The sequence below is a fragment of the Equus quagga genome, chromosome 5 (genome assembly GCF_021613505.1).
Source record: "Equus quagga isolate Etosha38 chromosome 5, UCLA_HA_Equagga_1.0, whole genome shotgun sequence".
In the NCBI taxonomy this organism is placed as follows: domain Eukaryota; kingdom Metazoa; phylum Chordata; class Mammalia; order Perissodactyla; family Equidae; genus Equus; species Equus quagga.
In genome coordinates, this window is record NC_060271.1 from 55,131,927 (window position 1) to 55,151,484 (window position 19,558).

The following is a 19,558-nucleotide window of genomic DNA, read 5'->3' on the forward strand; positions in this document are numbered from 1 at the left end:
TCTCTGCCCTCAGTAGCACTGTGCCAACGTCTTTAGCAGACACTGAGTGTCTAAGCTCAATGAGTGTCTAAGTACATAAAGAGCGCCTATGGCACTAGAGTCCACAGATCCCCCTGAGGGTCTGTTTCACCCACTAGAACACGTTCACAGGGCTGTGGCAAGTGTTACTCACTTTGCACTTCCATTGCCCCATATAGTGCGTAGCAGGTGGACAAAAATGGCAATAAAGAGAAAAGCTCTTAAACTTCCCTTTGATCTGGCTATCCTCCACGCTATGGAGAGACACACGGGGAAAATGCATCGGGGGGCGCATTATCACTGGGGGTTCCGAGACCTGAAAGCTAAAGATCTGTGCTCGCCTTTCATCACAGTCCTCGCATTCCTACTTCCAACGTTTCTGTTTTCTTTAATCTTTAATTTTACTCTTTTATTTCCCAATGGAATGTACAGTCAACTGGTTTGCATCGAATTGTGCTAAAGGTCTATGCTTTTATCACTGCTGGTAATTTCCACGTTTGTCTCAGTTTCGTTAAGGCTGTAAAAGTACACTGTTCCTCCTTAAAATCTCCACTTTCACCAAACACAAAAGAACAAATACTGTACAATCCCACTTACATGAAGTAGCTCGAGCGGTCAAATTCATAGAGACGGAAAGTAGAATGGCGGTTAGCAGGGCGGGGGGCAGGGTGGGGGAGCTATTGCTTAATGGGCACAGTTTCTGTTTGGGAAGATGAGAAAGTTCTGAAATGGATAGCGGTGATGGGTGCACAACATTGTGAATGTACTTAATGCTACTGAATTTCTACACTCAAAATGGTGAAAATGGTAAATTTTATGTTATGCCTATTTTACCCCCATGGAAAAAATCTTCACTTTCATTTTTCACTCTCCTACTTATTCTTATAAATTAATTATGACAAAGTAAAATGAACTATTGACATAACTGCATAAATACTGCTAAACAAGCACAAAAAGACGACGTTGCTAAAACTGATCTCTGCTGCCAGGCACTGTCACCATGCATATCCCCCAATACACTGACTCATCAACTGGTCCAGGCCACCAAACTGGGCCTCGAAAAGGCCTCTCTGAGTGGTCTTATAAAATGCGCAAAGCACGGACTGTTCACAAATAAAAAGCAAAAAATCAGAATTTTCTGAACTTCGAAGGGTAAAATAAGTAATTTTAACAAATATGCTCACAGAAAAATGTCAAGAGGAAAACAGTTGAGCAAATTATAGCATGTTAACACAGCGCAACAATCTACCACAGTATGTGTTTAATATATCAGTACTTTTAAGTGTTTATTCAAAATAATGTTCAGTGAATGAGCACCAGAACAGTTACAATAGTGTCTTAATTATATTTAAAACTGTTAAATCCGGGGCTGGCCCAGTGGCACAGCAGTTAAGTTCGCACGCTCCACTTTGGTGGCCCAGGGTTCACTGGTTCGGATCCCGGGGGCAGACATGGCACCACTTATCAAGCCATGCTGTGGCAGGTGTCCCACGTATAAAGTAGAGGAAGGATGGGCATGGATGTTCGCTCAGGGCCAGTCTTCCTCAGCAAAAAGAGAAGGATCGGCAGCAGATGTTAGCTCGGGGCTAATCTTCCTCAAAAAAAAAAAACTTAAATTCATTGATTTTATTCATAGATATATTTTTTTAAGAAAAGTGCCTCTTTTATGGGACCTGAGAATCTACTTAGACTCTAAGACCAGATATGATATTCTTATTTAAATTGACAAAACAGAGACATTTTAGTGAGGGTCAGTAACATTTCATTAGGATATCAAGCACTGTCAGGATGACACTGGTTTACTCGTAGAGTTTACCTTTCGTAGATGATGGAGTTGTTGAGTGACTTAACTCCATGTCTGAGGCAGCCTCTGGTCTCTGCCAACACTGCTTCCCACGCCTGTGCTCCTTATTCAAGGTGTAAAACATGAACACTTCCACTCAGACATCCCATGACAGCCTTCCCACGTTTATCAACGGTAAGAGTATGTCACCATTTTTCTTTCTTTCTTTCTTTCTTTTTTTGTGAGGAAGATTGGCCCTGAGCTAACATCTGTTGCCAATCCTTCTCCTTTTGCTTGAAGAAGACTGTCGCTGAGCCAACATGTATGCCAATTTTCCCCTATTTTATGTGAGATGCCACCACAGCGTGGCCTGACGAATGGTGCTAGGTCTGCATCCAGGATCTGAACCTGTGAACCCTGGGCCACTAAAGCGAAGCACACAAACTTAACCACTACGCCACTGGGCCGGCTCCTCTTTCTTTCTGTTTTTGTATCAGGACCACATTCTAAGAACGGTATATTAACTTGAGAAATTCCTACCGATTCTGAGTGCATAAGTATCGCGATCCATAGACTCAGCTCCCTGACATACAACCAGGTATAAATACTGGAAACAAAATTTCATGCAACATGAAAAAGTCTGGACCAGAGACTGCAAACCGGCAGACCACCGGCCATTACGGCCTATACACCTATTTTGTTTGGCTTATCTGGTGTTTCTGAATATTGAGCTACTCTTCAGAAACTGAAAGTTTTCACATTCTTCTGTCTGGTGTATCTTGACAGGTCAGCAGACTGCGCCCTCTGTCCCCACCCACGCCAATTTGTGCAAGGTGGCAATCAGCCGGGCAGGGGTTCCTCCAGTCAGGGCAGGTGCCGGTTCTGCAGCTCACCTGCCAGCTTCCTGCTCCCCATCCCCCACCGCCCTCCCCCCATCTCATGGGGCACGCACACGCACTGCTAGGCCCATACTGTCTGCTACCCGTCTGGACCTCAAGTCCAAAAGCCAATCTTCAGATGCTACTGAGACTGCAGTGGACACTGGGGTGGGGGAAGCTTCCGTTCTGTTTCTCATCACTGTTCTTTTTACACTCCTGACTTCAAATCTGAACCACAGCAATGAGAACACAACTTAGGCACTGGGATTCCATGAATTACAGGACTCGCCTCCCATCACTTAAATAAATGAATGAGGACTTAGCTCCTCAGGGGCCAGGGCTGCCTCCCTGTCTCTTCTGGGCCCCATGGCTGGGTTCTGTCAACAGTGCGAGTTCTCTGACAGGTCCTAGGCAGCACACAGATTTGATGAGTTCACGTCTGCAAGCTGAGAGAATTTAGAGACTACACTGCCAGGTTGGGAGTTTCCTCCTCATTGGAAACAGCTGAATGCTAATCTGATCCCTGAGCCAGGGCTGGGCACAGGATTTGACTCATGCCCTTGCCTTATTACCACCTGCATTAAAATCCTTTCTTCAATCTCAGCTTCATCATTTCCATTCCAGGGCCATCAGCAAGATAACATCAATTCTCAGTATATATTTTTCTCCCCACAAGAAGTTGGGCCCAAAGAATTAGCCTACATCTAATGAGCCAGAAAAGTATTTTTGCTGGGGAGACTTGCAATCATCCATAAGTAGAAATTTCCTATTAGATCTTAACTAGCATCCTTGTAATTACTCATGACAGACTTAAAGTTGTAAGTGTAGGTGTGGGCGTGTGCAGCAGTGTGCATAACACATGCAGACTAATACACACACACAGAGTCATCCATAAACCCTGCTAGTTCATGGCGCTTCAAGAAAGAGGCTGTATCCATGGTGACAGGGAGTTTCCTGTCATACAAACGGACACATCTCCTGGTGCCAAAGGCAGAGGTGGCCAGAGAGGCTGCTCTCAGGAATTTGATATGAAGAAAAAAGACCATATCTGTCTGGATTTCAAGGAAAGTCACATATTGAAAAAAAAAAGCAAGCTATCCCATCAAATGATAGAAAGAGTTCTTTGGTTCCACCCATGGAGTTGTTCTATAGGAACCACGCTCTAAGCAGGAATCAGGGGCCTGGGAAGATGCTCCTGGCACAAATCCCGAGGCTCACAGCGACCTGCAGGGTGAACAAACAGGCCCAGAGTCTCTCAGTTTTCTGCTGTCCGAATCAACTTTGGGCAGGCCAATCACAAGAGAAGTTCTCCTGGCTTTAAAGAGGCTGAACCACAGCGGCGAGCACACGAGACACAGTGCGAGATGAACAACTCCACTGATGCTGCTCCCATCTTGGATCTAATAGCATCTCTATAGCCCTCCAACATCTCTGCAAAATCTATTCCAATGAAGTGACAATCACAGGCCACGGCTGCTAGATGGCTACTTCTGTAGTACAAACCTCACTATTTTTCAAGGAATTTTCAAAGAGATTGACATGCAAAAGACTGACTAATGAGCACCTATGTAAAGCACACACATCATAATTAGTTTGCGTATTGCTCTTGTAAAAAACAAATCAATTTCTTCCTTTCCAAGATAAGTTTGAGGGAAGCCAGTGAAGAAATAGTAAATAAATGAACACTGTACTTTTCTGTAAACAATATTTCTCAGTTTTTATTTAGAGTTTTTCATGGTTTGGAACTTTACATTAGATCCCTTACCACTAACCGGCTTTCAAAAAACCAAACCAATTATGTACTCTACTGCCGTGGCGACTTCCTGCTGAAGTAGACCATCTTAGATTACTCTGTTAAAGGGTCACATTCTCCTTTCTGAAGCTACAGGTGGCACAGGCCGGGAGGATGCATTCCAAAGATGTTCAGTTCTTGCTATCCACACGCTCAGATTCTATGGCAGCCAGCAGAAGAACAACGCAAGGTTTGTGTCACAAATTTTTGCAACATACTTCGTGAGCCAAGGGCAACCAAGATGGAATACACACACTGCACCGTCCAAACAGCCCAGAAATTATAACTGGCTCATAACTGTACCCTCACTGCCCACCGAGTCAGCAACTCTGCCCTGGAAATAATAATGACATTGGATAGTTTTCTAAGTATGATTTCAGCATGTCTTACGTCTGGGTGTGAAATATGTGCCTCCCCAAGCCCAGTAAGGTAATCCACAGATGCCAGGGGAATTTCTAATACAGCTAGGTGGGAAACAAGATCCATGCTGTAAAATGCTGAGTGTGGCCCTTGGACACACCGAGTATTCTTATTTAGAAAAGTCTTCGACTCATGTTTCACGGGAAGCACAGCGTAAAGTCGTCACAGAACTCGTTCTGAGCCTGTCAGGACTGCAGGATGAGATTTTCCAGCGAAGGAGCCGATTCAACAGCCCTCATCTGATTCTAAGTATCTTTAACTTTATTGAGTTTCATCTCCACGTGCCTCTCAGCCCCCAACTTTTTCTTTTTCTTCTTTTTCCATTTTAGTAACCGAAAGGTTTTGACCAAGAAAGGATTATCATTCAAGAAAGGAGATCATTCCGAGGGTAAGAACTTTCCAGTGACTAGGCATTATTTAGGAGGAATGAGATCCAGAGAGTGGTAGGTGACTATTTCTGAATAGACGCTTCGCACAGTCAAGCTGACAAGGGCAGGCGGGGAGCACTTGGCTGGGGGAGCGGTGATAAGGACTCTGGTGTACTGTCACCTAGAGTCGAAACTTTCCACGCAGGCCAACAGTTGAAAGCCATTTTTACTCCATCGCCCCAGGCTAGATGTTAAATCCTGGGATTTGTCTTTGAACCCATGTGTTAGTAAATGATTTATGCCAATTCTAGTTTCGTTGTTTGCCCACTGCTATCATTAAGCTGTACGTTATCCAGGGAGCCGACCTCACCCACCCCACCACCTTGTCTTGGAGCTTTATTTTCTGTTTGGCTTTTATTCTTTTAAGAGCCTGCCTTCTAAACAAATTTAGCACTTGCTTAAAATAAATACATCAAAGTGTAGTAAAGGAACCCACAATGGCCAGTAATCGCTATCTAATTTCATTTTTCAATTAAGTGGTTGCTAAGACTCAACTGCAGTCACCAGTGACTTACTTGGAGGGGAACTTCTTGCATGCTGGTGGCTTGGGCTAACCTAAGAAACTACGCTATTTGGTAAATTACACTTATTTTCTAAACTTCCTAGAATCATAACATTTCCATTCACTTTGCTTCCTTTCTGGCTTCTGATTACCAGCTCAGTGGTCTCTGTACCTCCACATGTCCCCATCACTGCAAAGACCAAAGGGGTTTCAACGGGTACGAGGATGCACACGTCTTAAGGCTTCTTATGTAGATTCTTATGGTTCTACCTTTATCATACTTATTATGTTTCATTAAAATAATAGTCAAACCTACTAATACATTTAGCGGAAAAATGGCGGACTGGAGTCCTGCCAATTATATGCGTTTGTTCAGAGATTTGTCAGAATACTAACAGCTCCCCTGGTTTCAGTGGCCTCAAAACACAAAATTGCAACATCAAGATGAAATGAAAAGAAAAAGACAAAAAAAATTCACTGCAGAGGGAGCAAAGTCATTAAATACATAAATTAGCTGTCTTATCAACCGAAGCCCTTTGGCAAAACCCTTAGGGCTCGTGAGCTGAGCTTAGAGTGTGAGCCCATGAATGAATGCCAACAGTAAAACAAAACAAAATAAAGACTCTTCTGAGAATGAAAATAGATTACAGACGCGAAACAACTGAAAATATCACACAGTATTGAGCTTGTAGACATCAGTAGTGTTAGCTGTGTGCATTCTCAGCTCCACAGAGGCACACCTCTCAGAGAGACCAGACCCTGCCCCCAGAGCCTCTCCTTGACGAGGGAGGGAAGTGAGCACACAGCCTGCAGACCAATAAAGAAACGATCACACGTCAGACAGAGATAAAAGCACTGAAGAAAGTAAGCCTGGGCACCAGGGCACAGAGAGATGGAGGCAGGAGTTATTTCAAGCAGGCAGCCATATTTTCGAATTCCCTTAAAAATGTGAGCTTCTCAAGCTAGAGGCAGCATCTTCACACCCTTCCAGACAACTCACAAGAGAATACACAAAGAAAAATGCCATTCTCCTAAGAGGACGAACTGACACTCAGAGTGAGGGCATCTCTACCAACCCTGAGGACCAGAAATTCCAACCAGATAGAAAAGGAGAGGCCACAATTTCTCATTATCATTTCTCCTCATTGTTTTAGTGTTTAGTTAGAGAAAATACACCCAGCAATGTGTGATTCTGCCTTAGAATACAGGTGATGAAGAGAGCCAGTTAACAGTTTTAAAATAGCAATAATTACTTTTGGCAGCATTTTGCTGTAAAATTCTTTCCTACCTAGTTCCTAATAAAAGTCCATTTGGACAAAAAGTACAAGGGGACTTGGAAACCATCTGCTGAAAACCGCATCTCTCCTGCCTGTGCGTGAGTTGACATGTCTGGGGACTGATGACACTAAATAGAGACCCAGCAGCTCAGGGGATCAGCAGGAGGGTCCAGAAGAGGGCCTGCTCCCATAGGGAGGTCTCCCCTGCCTGGAAGCCCCGCGTGCCGAGCCTTCTCTGCTGCCCTCTACCTATTAGGTCCGGCTGCTGGCCCTTCAGCATCCCATCAGGAACTGGGATAAAGCAACGAGACTGCACCACCTTTCATTTTCCTTGCAAACTAACTTAAAAAGGCAGGAAGATGATTTTTAAATTTATGCAACACTGGAAACCCAAATATGTATGATATAGAGAGAAACCTACACATGACAACAACAGCAGGAGACAGGAACTAGACAACCTGACAACTTGCTATGGAACAATGGGGGAAATAGACTTTCACGGTATAATGCTATTACGCTTTGGGGAAGGAAGCAAGACATCTGTTCTCATCCAAGGGCTAACCAGATTTGCAAGGTCGATAAGATAGCAAGTTTTCTAAGTGCATTAACTTCATCCTCACAACAACCTAATGAGGAAGCTACTATTATTATCCCATTTCACAGATGAAATAACTGTTAGAGAAGTTTATTAACTCACCCAACATCCACAGCTAAGAAGTGTCAGAGCTGGGATTTTGGACTACAGAGCTTAAGTTAGCACTCCAAGTATACATAATAATAGCATATGCATGATAAGTACAGTGACCAATAAATTATCATCCAAACTAGGATATTTGAGAGTGAAAGGGCATACTATTGATATGTTGCTAGGACAGAAATGTAAACCATGGATATAATGGACAAACCAGGAGGTATGGTTACCTTAATTACCATATGATTAAATTGAGATGAAACAAAAAGTGTCTCTAAATATTCATTTACTCAGTAATTACTTATTGAGTACCTACCACACGTCAGGACATAGAGTATCTATGTGTTCTAGACAGTAAGCCAAACAGATAAGAGTGCCTTCTCTCACGGAGGTTACGCCCTGATGAATGTCATTTATGAGTGCATGTGTGCGTGTGCAATTCAATGTGTGTATGGCTGTGCAACAGTGAAGCAGATTAAACAGCTTTCCTTCTGTAAATCTGTTGGGTTGAACTTTGGCCTATCAAAATTTACATGGTAGCCCAAGTTATATGTGTTGAACCTTTAACCTATGAATCCTTAACATGTCAAATATATATATTTCAAAAGCATTAGAACTCTACATTCTCTAAGGTGTGGATGGTGGAAAAGGCTAGACTGAGATTTAGAAATCCAGACTCAAGTTCCAGCAGATACCACTTAGGTGTTATCCCACCTTGCCTTTTCCTGAGCTCTTTCTGTCCTATCCAGCTTCCAGAGTTGTTGGGAGGTCCTGCAAATCTTAACTTTAGAGTCACAATTTGCTTTCATATATTATTTCAGTGGTCCACACAGCGCTCCTGCGAAGTAGGCAGGGTGTTCTAATCATTATTGCCTGATTTTACAATGGAAATCTGAGACAGTCAAAATGAGGTCATAAGGGTCGAGCACAAGATTCAAGTGCAGGCTTGTGGCTCCAGGTTAAGAGTGGGTGACCCAGGCACATCCAGGCACTCTGGAGACCACAGACAGACAGCTAGAACTTTACTCTCCAGGAGAGGTAGGGTGGCAGGGTGAGACACAGTGGAGTGATGAAGGACACTAGCCGATGACCCCATCTCTACCACTTAGCAGCTGTGATGCCGTGGACAAGCTACTTAAGCTCTCTAAACCTGTTTCCTCATGTATCTCTTAAAACTGGGGATAATCACGGTGCCTACCTCCCAGGGTGACTGTGAGGACTAAATAAGACGATGGGTGTAAAGCACGTGGCCCAAATACCTGGTATGGGATAAAGCTCTGTCTTTACTAGCTATTATTATTTTACTAAAGAAACCGTAATAGAGGGATTACCCAGTCTCACCCATCTCCACCCTCCAAGGCCACAATACAAGACTTCACTCGGTTGCATTACACTGCTCAGGTTTCCCAGCCTGTGGATCCCCGGGAAACAAGCTCAGGAATAGGGAGGAGCAGGATTGCCAGTGGCGGAGTCGCAGAAATACGGCAACAGAATTGTTTTGCTGCCTTGTGACTCCATGAGGAACCTTCTGTGGATAACAAAACCTCAAAACTTCTTTAGAGTGCTTTCATATGCAGGGTGGGCATGGGAAACCTGGTTTATTTTCAGTTGAAATTTCTAAATATAATTGTGAATTTGATTTTTCTTTTCTGTCTTTCACATGTGAGTTTCTGTATGCCAACACTAAGCAATAACATGAAACTCACATTTAAAATATGATTCTGCCACAGCCGCATGGAGAGCTCTCAGAGGAGTTCTCGTGCCCTCCCCTGTATTACTGGAGAGAGGGAGGAATACACACATCTTCAAACAAGGGATGAACTTTAAAAATCAAGATTAGAAAGGCCTTGGACAGTGATTTGCAGGATTGTTGCAGGAAGTACATCAATTATGATTCATTACATTTAAAGATGTAATTGCAAGAGAGTAACCTATAATTGTGCATGTCTCATTTAGAATGACAATAAGCCCCTGTCTACACATCACTTTAATAAACACATGCTTCTCTTAGCTTAAGTTCCTTTTGCTATAAAAGTAAAATCTTTGTTATAAATGATTTCCTCCCCTACAGAGTATCTCATATTATCCCTACGGAGATATTAAACAGATGGAGCTGATATCCACCCCTGCTTCTACTAATCAAATGCAGGTACCAAGCAGATGAAGACTTGTCAGGTCACAAGACAAAGTTAATGGCAGAACTGGAATGGCAACAGGGTCTTCCTACTTCTAATCTGGGGATAGCTTTTCCAAAACTTAGGTCCAATAATTCTTCAACTGCTGACCTATTTCTCTTCTATCGGAGCATGAAAACGTAGAAAATAAAACAGAGGCAGAATAGCCACACCTCCACATCCTGCAGATAGACAAACTAGGAAAGTAGGTACTATTCTCACCTTAAACAGAATCCATTACAATATTCTACTAATATCATAGAACATAGTCATGGAGTTTAAACATGACATAGAAAGCATTTCTTTAAAAAGGTGGCCACGGAGCCATCCAACAACGTGGACACAGATAGAGCCTCCTCTCATTACAAACATATAATATTAACAGGTAGCCATGTTCAAAATACAGGAAAATGTCTAGGAAGCCAGAAACAAGGAGAAAAATCAAAGCAAGAGATGTCAGTAGGATTCAAGCCACCGTGAACCAGGGGGATACCACACGAGATACCTGCCTCATGGGCTAGGACCTGACATTGGAACACTTACATGAGCACAAGAAATCTGACCTCAGACCAGTAAGGGAAGGACTCATGCATAAACTCCTGAGCCTCAAAGGGCTACTTTATCATAAATAAATAAAAAGTAAAAGATGCATATAGCCAGAGAAAAATGGAAGGAAACCTATCAACTCTTTATGGCCTTGGGCAGAGGGAAAACTCACCTGTGAAGTAAAAAATTCCCGGTCTACACCACATACAGGTATAAGGTCGATTACAGTACTTGCATCATATGGGAAACCTAAACGAAGAACCAACTAAAACCAAGCTAATACTAAAACCCAATCACTGAAACTCGGGGTCTCAGCAAGAACACTCAAAACTATTTTGCGAGAACCTCTCACAACTTAAGGAAAACAGACCACTACCAAGTAAACATCCTTTGCTGAAGCTAAGCTTACAAGAGAAAATATAATCCATAAAGGAAGTAAATATCTGAAAGGGAAAGTCAGTAAATGTGGTAAACATAAGAAGTAGCAACCTAACAACTAAAAACAAAAGAAAAGTCTGGAAAAAAAAGACTACAAAATGAATATAGTTTAAGTAAATTAAAGAATGAAAGGAGGAATAAAAACTATAATTAAACAGTAGAACACTACGAAAAAAATGCAGATAGACTTGAAAAAGAACCAAAAAAGCTTAAATGAGTACATAATTAAAATCAAAAGTCCAATGAGTAGGTTAACCACAGATTAGAAACCCACTGAGAGTAATATGGTAGGCTGGAAAAAAAATCTGTTAAAATCACCAAGAGATAAAAGGAAAAGGAAAAGAGGCTAAAAATACGAACCAGCAGTTAAGAAATATGAAAGCATAACAAGTTCCAAGCAAGAAAAATAAAATAAATCCATATACAATGAGGAAAGAGCACAATATCAGAAATAACCAAATAAAAAATCTTAAATACAAGCAGAGAGAAAAGTTAGGTTAATGCCAAAGGACAATGAGGGTAAGGAGATAATTCTCCCTAGCACAAAAGAGGACAGAAAGTGATGAAATAATATCTCCCAAATTATAAGTGAAAACTCCAACCTTACACTCTGTTATATAATCATTCAATAGAATAATCAAAATAAAGACATTTTAAGACAAAGACCAAGAAAATTTATCATTCAAAGGCCCTCCCTGAAGTACCCAGTAAAGGACATATTTCAGTAAAAGGAAGGCAATCTGAAAGAAAAGGAGAGACAGAAGAAGTCACAATGAAAAGACCTGGTAAGCACGTTTCCAAATCTATGTAAACATTGCTTACAAAATTTAAAAACTAATTTGGGGGAAATTAAATATAAACCAGGTCTAAATTACAAGGCAAAAACTAGAATTCTGAAACAGGCAGATAGCAGTTAACTTTTTTTAAAGTTTAAGTATTATTCAGGAAAAAAATAAAACAATAATAAAAATAACAAATATTATGTTTACTATGTTCCAGGAAATTATTTTAACATTTTACATATATTAACTAATTTAATTTTCACAACAACCTACGACTTGGTACTTTTATTATCCCTATTTTACCAACAGGGCAAATGAGCCCAGAGAGTTTAAGTTACAGACCAAAAATTATACAACTGCAAAATATGTAGGAAAATGTACCTGGGATGTGAGCCAAAGCAGTCTGTCCTGGCTCCTGTTAAATTAGGTAATCATATTAAAACTGAAAAGTAACCACAAAAGGGATAGAAACAGATTGTATAATAATGTAGAAAACATAAATGAAGAAAACAATTGACTAAGCCAACATACGGCAAGAAAACAAAACTAAAGACACCAAGCAAAGCACAGTAAACAGAGAACAAAGTAAATGTAAATACATCGTTACTCACAATAAACGTAATTACACTTCTTTTTAAACTACAGACATTTGAAAATTTAAATTAAAGATACAAAATCCAGCTATATGTGACTTAATGAGATACATCTAAAGGAATAGTATCCAGTTGATTTTATAGTAACGGTATGAGAAAAGATACGTCTGGAAAACACATATGTGGAAAGACATAGAGAAGGAAAAAACATATGTGCAAAAGCCAGTTTTATTTTGAACAGCAACAGTAATAAAAGAAAAAATAGACTTTGAGCCAGAAGAAAATTACTGAAAATAGGTAAGTTAATAACTTAATAAATTAAAGGAAGAATTTACTCAGAAGATATAACAATATTGAATTAGTTTGTACCTAATAACATAACATCAAAATATATAAAGCAAAAATTGACAAAGTTATAACAGTTATTAACTTACAATCTTAGAGGTTGATTTTAATGTACCCCAGAACCTAACAGATAAAGTAGCCTAAAAAGTTGGTAACGCAATTAAAGATTTGACCACCATAATTAGAAATTTGAGCTAGTCTGTGTATGTGTGTGTCTGTATATGTGAACAGGTGCCTGCATAAAATCCTGCACCCTATAAACAGGGAATACACAATCTTTTTCAAGCAAGCATGGAAAATGCAGTTAAAAAATGGCCACATATCAAGCCACAGAGGACATCCCAATAAATATAAAAAATCAATATCAGGCCTATCTAACCAACATGTAATAAAATATGGATAGATTAAAAAGTAACTGCATCTCCATATGTTTATTAACCAAAAACTACAATTCTAAATAATTATTGGGCTAGAATAAAAAATCACAAGGAAATTTAAAAATACTGAGAACAGAACAGTGAAAACTCTATGTATCAAAATTATGCAATGCAACTAAAGGAGAACAGAAATATACATTTCTAGCCTTAAATACATATATTGTCATTCCTCTACGATGTACCCATTTGGATCATGGGAATTCATCTTCAAAAAGAGTTTGATTTGATATTCCTATTTCAGCTCATGAGGCATTCCTTTGATTTCATAAAGACCAAATTGGATGGTATAAACATTAAGTTGGTGGCTGAGCACCTTGATGAGATACACTAAGCAGTCATCTTTCCAGTTTATCACTGATATGTTGTGTTAAATTCTCCTTTCAGAATACAGATGGTTTGCTAGTTAACAGCAAAAATGATTTCACGCAATCTATTAGGAAAGTATAATTTCATTTGCATCATCTCCCTGAATTCTTTAGTCTTTAGTCCTTGCCTTTCTCTTTATTGGTATTATTATAATTCGCAATAAAGGTGAATTTACATAAACCTAGAGTATCATGAATATGTTTTGTTTGTAACATAGTTTTAAGTGTCAGTTTATCATAGCTTTGAATTCAACAAGAACAAGTAACTAACCATATTTTGGAGAAACTTATGAAAGGAGAATGACTTATTAGGAGTTATGATAACTACACTATTGAAATAATTTTGTCCATTTTAATAAGACTAATGTTATTTTAGCATAAGGGCATGCCAATTTTGGAGCTCAGGATTTCATAAAAATATTTACCACCGAAATAACTGAAAATAATATTAATCATGTTTTCAACTATAAGTGTTTTTTCAGGGATTAATGACCCTTGTAAAGTGGGAATCAACATATTAGAAAACAAGTAAATTCAATAATTAATGAGCTAAGCTTTCTATTCAAGAATTTAAAAAAATAATAGAATACACTCAAATAAAGTAGGATTGAGCAAATAATAGAGAGCAGAAATTGATAAATTAGAATCCAACCAAAATCAAATTCTTTGAAAAAGTATAAAATGGATAAATTTCTGAGAATTTTGATCAAGGTAAGGAAAGGCAAAAATAACAATATTAGGATAAAAAAGTAGAGTATAAATACAGACAAAGTAGAGATTTTTAAAATCATAAAAAATAACTTTCTTCCCATAAGTTTAAAAATTCAAATGAAATAATGACTTTCTAGAATAGCAAAAATACAAATACCAAAATGACCTAAGAAGATATGGATATGCCAAATGGAACCATAAATTTTAAAGCAATTGAATCATTGGTGAAAATCTATCCACATACAAACCATCAAATTTATTTGGTTTTACAGGTGAGTTTTTACAACCCTACAAGGAACAAACAAGTTCATACAAAAGGTTCTTTGTATACTTCTCAGGTCTTCAAGACTTGTGAAAGAACTCGGTAAGAAATAAAGCATCCCATTAAAGATAAATATTATTATCATTGGTAAAGTTGATACAAAGAGTAACGTTTTTTGGTGAAAAATTATCTGCTATTGGGGCTGGCCCCGTGGCCGAGCGGTTAAGTTCGCGCGCTCCACTGCAGGCAGCCCAGTGTTTCGTTGGTTCGAATCCTGGGCGCGGACATGACACTGCTCATCAAACCACGCTGAGGCAGCGTCCCACATGCCACAACTAGAAGGACCCACAACAAAGAATATACAACTATGTACCGGGGGGCTTTGGGGAGAAAAAGGAAAAAATAAAATCTTTAAAAAAAAAATTATCTGCTATTATTTTTAAAGGTACGAACATATTTCTGTGATACAGTGATAAAATTCTAGAAGGCATCCGAAATGGTCCTTAGAAAGAATACGAGAAAGCTGTTGAAGTCATGTTTCAGACAGAAAAGAGAAAATGTATGGTTAGCCCAATGGGAAGAGATGGAGGCTTTGAGCCAGAAAGGAATCAGAACTCTTTTAGCTGTATTAGGAACAAACACGCCATTAAGAAGACTTGGCTTTCGAAGTGTGTTTGAAGAGAGATGTGGTTCAAACAATAGGGAAGATCATAAGCCTCATTCACTGACTAACTAGCTGGTGAATATGCTCCAGGAAAACCAAACATGACAAAGAGAAACAGATCAAGGACAAGGATAGGTTTTTCCAGAGATCAATAGCTTGCTAATTCAGGAAGATATTAACCAAAGAAACTCTCTGGTTTCCTATTTCACATTCAAGATAACCCGGAGCCCAGAGGAGAAGGCTTCATGAACAAAATTGCTTTCTGTCTTTCCCTTAAAATAATAGTACAAGTTATCTAATTTCAAGACAACAGATGGAGGGAAGTGAAAAATCCTGCATCCCAACCCCAAGTTTGAAGGCAAGGGAAATGAAGAGGGCAGGGTGAGCGCTGACACCTGGAAGGCAAGGCACATGGGCCAGCTCCACAAGACCACAAGATAAGTGAGGGGGGGTGGTCTGGGGAGCCACTCAGGACAAAGAAGGGAGTTCTGTCACTTTAAACACCAGGAGACCGGTGCTCTGTCCCTGAACCTTGAACAGAAGCAGAGCACATGCCCAAGTCCACCCAGTTTAGGACGAATCCCACTGACCAGCTTCATGGCCAAGGAAATCAGAAGAGGCCATCTTAGAACACTCCAGCAAATTCTTCTCTTCTGAATTCTTCTGCTACCTATTATTGCAGCCTGTAGAACTCCATCCCTGTGTACAGGATTTACCAAGCAAAGAATGCATTTACAACTCCAAAAAAAGTCAAGTCACTCAAAATACAAAGAATCAAAATGAGAGAACAAGAGTTCACGCGTATGAGGATCTCAGTGAAAAACCAATTGGGAGATCTTTCTTGCCCAAATTTAAATTGGCTACGTTCTGTTATTTATTTCACCAACTTCACATACACATACACAACATCATCGTTGTCGTCATCATCATTTTAGGAAAACTTATAACTTCAGAACTTTCTTTTTGACCAAATAATTAGGATGTCGATACTCCTTGATAATCAGCTAAAAGAAAGAAAAGCTAAGTTGAATCATTCAACACTTGGCCAAAAATGTATTTTCCCACTTCTGACTGTAATATTTCTAGGATTATATTGTGCTTCAATCTAGAAAATCATTCTGAATTCACCATCAAGCATGATTTAAATCTCCTAGAAATGTTATTAGGGACCTCCGTTTGGGGCAATGTGCTCTCCTTGTTAAATTAATCACTAGCAATGTTTCTCCATGTTCTCCGGGGGGAGGTTCAGGTACACTAGGTACATGGCATAAAAGTGTCCCAAACAGAAACCATGGCATTTTGCAGGAGTTAACCCTTCTGCTGCCTCATAGCCCCACGTCCCCCTGCACAGCTCAATTTAGCATCCTACTTAAATATGAGCAAATTAAGTCCTACAAGCAACCCCAAAATAACAGTTTTTCCAGTGCAAAAGTTAAAATAGAATTTGAATAACTAGATGACTGTTTAATGGGCTATAAAAGTGTCCCATGGTACCAGGAAAGTCTTCCCAAAGCCAAATAGAAAGTTTAGGGCCTGGGAGCCAGGGGGTGGGGGATCTCTGGGCATTTCCGGGCTCCTGAGGAACAGAGCTACAGCAGGACAGGGTTGGACTATATTCAGGAAGAACCTAGAAGACCCCAAATACCAGCTTTGGGTCTTTAAAACTACACTTTCTGCTCTCAGAACTATACCCTTCACCCCACCCATGGCAGTCTCCACTCAGACCCCTCTCTGCTCAGACCCTTCTGGCCAGGGGACATGGATGTCTGTCTGTATTTCTGTCTCTGTGCCACCCTAGATGCAGGAAAGAAAGAGGGAAGAGTAGCCAAAGAAGTTCAGAACTTGGGGGAGGCAGACAGATGGGAAGAACAGCAAGTGCCAGGGAAGATAAATACAACTGGGTAAGAAAACTGCCAGTGGGCAAATCAGTAATGCCCAGCACTGTTCTAAGAATGTTACACATATCTACCCTCATTTAATCTTCACAACAAAACAAGCCTCCAAGAGAGACATGAAGATGAGACATCGGCCAGACCTGGGTGGAATTCTGGCTCCCACACCCCAGCAAGCCAGCCTCCCCATCTCTCAGTTTCCTCCTATATGAAACGCGGTAACCATCCCTACCTGGGATGGTTGTGAAAATTAGAGATAATGAACTTAAGTGCCTACCAGCGGCTGTTATTAGTGTAATTAATCAGATTAAAATAATCAGAAGTGAAGAACAAAAGAAAGAGTTGTAATTGAATAGAAATGGCAACAAAGAAGCAGTAATGGAAACAGGGCACAAAAGCCCCCACCAGCAGGCACTCACTCCGGGAGAGAAAGGGAGTGAAGAGAGCCTGCATTTGGCTCCCCACTTTGTGTGTCCCTGGGCAACTCCTGTAAACTCTCTGAGTTTCCATGTCCACCTCTACCCAGTGGGAGTGCCCATGTGGCAGGATGGTTGTGAGGACCACAGGAGGGGATGGCACCTGAGTTTATGCAAATGTGCGCATCTGCTTGGTAGGAGGGAAGTCCAAGTCCCTTGATTCCACTTTTCAGGGGGACTTAAAACACTCAACGAGAAGAACGATGCCAAAGCCAGGCAATTACCGACTGCAGAATCATTAAATAGCATGTGCCTCCTTTGGTCACCGTTAACAGAATCTAATTAATTCAATCTGACATCGAAGGTTCGCTTCAGGCGAAGCTCCCACAACTTCCACCCTTTAAACCATCCCTGTACCTGCTTTGTGCTTCCCTCCCAATTTATGCTTCTGTTTATTCCTCTCTGGAATGTTGTTGCCTTTCATCTCCAACTGACCATATCCTGGTCATCCTTGAAAACGCAGCTGAAATGCTGCCTCTGCATGAGGAAGTGATTCCTGCCTCCCTACACTACTGCATCATCCTTCCCAAACTGCTCACCCTACCGGGCACTTTCCTGTATTATGATGGATCACTGGCGTGGATGCCCTCTCTCCCACCAAGCAACAAGCTCGAGGATGACAGGCAATGTGTCTTCTCATCCTTTATGGAGACCTGCCTCACCTTAGAACTCGGGGCCTTTCACTCGGCAAATGTATAAAACGTATGTAATAATGCAGAAATTCTTTTGACCTAATATCTTTTTTGAATCCTTACAACAGTAGTTGACATATTTTAAGATTAAAAAGTATTTGAGATACAAAGTAAAAATAATGTAAAGCACTATGATCATAACACAAGTTTATGTGGGGGGAAAAATGAAGATGAGAAAATACATTCTGAGGCTTCTGCTTTCCAAAGGAGAGTTAACTCATTAAAGGTGGACTGAAAGTGGGTTACTTATTTTTTAAAATGCATTTTGCCTCACTGGCCTCAGTCACCTAAGAAAATGCTTCCTGGAGAGGGACAGCCTCAGCCCAAAGGAAGGAGGACACAGGGCGTTCCTGACGCAGCTGCAGGCACTCAGGTGTCCCTGGTCCTCTTCCATGCACCTCATGAGTCAGGCGTGCGCCAGGGTCTGTGCCACTGCCAAGGCGCATCTCTCTCCTCCAGCATCCAGGGCTTTGACCATTTTAGCCTAGGTGCTCGCCTGCGCCTCTCTCCCTGTGGGTGAGATCAATCAACTTCAGCCTACTCGCCTCCTCCCTCAATAAACAGGTCTCGACTGTGGCAGAGGGCTGTCTCACTTGGCATCTGAGGCAGAAATAAGCAGCAAATCGCTAAGTTCCTACGGGCTAACACCTAGGGGCAATTTCAAGGCCAAGGCCCGCTTAAGAACGAAAGCAAGAAACTGATCCTCCAGAGGTCCCTTTTGACCAGAAGAAGCTGCTCTATCTGTTGCCCCTGTCCTGGTCCGCGACCCAGAGGTCAACTCGCCCACCCGGACATCGTCCGGGGCCTCCCCTCCCGATCGCCCCCGCCCCACCCCGCGGGTCCACCTGGCTCACCAATCTTGGCCAGGGAGGCCAGCAGGATCCACAGGGTGATCTCGAAGGGGATCTGCACGTGGGGGTAATCCAGGGTGAACACGGGTAATCGACTCTCCTCGAACGGCGTCGTTCCGGGAGCCACCACGCTCGCGGGGCTGGGCGGGCTGGAGCTGGTGCCCATGGCTCTGGGCTCGTCCAGCAGGGTCTCAGCCAGGGTGCCCGCCGGCCCCGCCACCTGCAGGAGCAGCAGCAGCAGCAGCAGCGGCGGCGGCGGTGGCGCCCTCAGGCTCCGCCCGGTGCCTGCCGGCTCCATGGGCTCGGCTCCCGGCGCGGACGACGAGTCGGGCGCTCTGCCCTCCGCGCGCTCAGCGCATCGCCCCGGGCAGCGCCGCCCCTCGGGCCCGCACCCTGCGGGGCAGCGACAGCCCCCCGCCGCCGCCGCGGAACCGGGGCTCTGCAGCCGAGGGGCTCGGGCCGCGCTGCGAGCGGGCACACTTCCCGGCCGGGCGCGCACGGCGACTCGAGGCCACTGCGCGGACGCGCGGCCGCCCTCAGC

At 42.0% G+C, this 19,558-nt stretch overlaps 1 protein-coding gene across 1 annotated transcript in view; it reads right to left on the minus strand.

Annotated features, from left to right (window-relative positions):
- SLC9A2 (solute carrier family 9 member A2) overlaps positions 1 to 19,552 on the minus strand; it is a 90,113-nt gene extending 70,561 nt beyond the window's left edge. Inside the window, exon 1 of the mRNA XM_046662276.1 lies at positions 19,021 to 19,552. Coding sequence (XP_046518232.1) covers positions 19,021 to 19,315 — 295 coding nt within the window. The 5' untranslated portion in view covers positions 19,316 to 19,552. The remainder of the gene's footprint in view (positions 1 to 19,020) is intronic.
- Between the last annotated feature and the right edge of the window lie 6 nt (positions 19,553 to 19,558).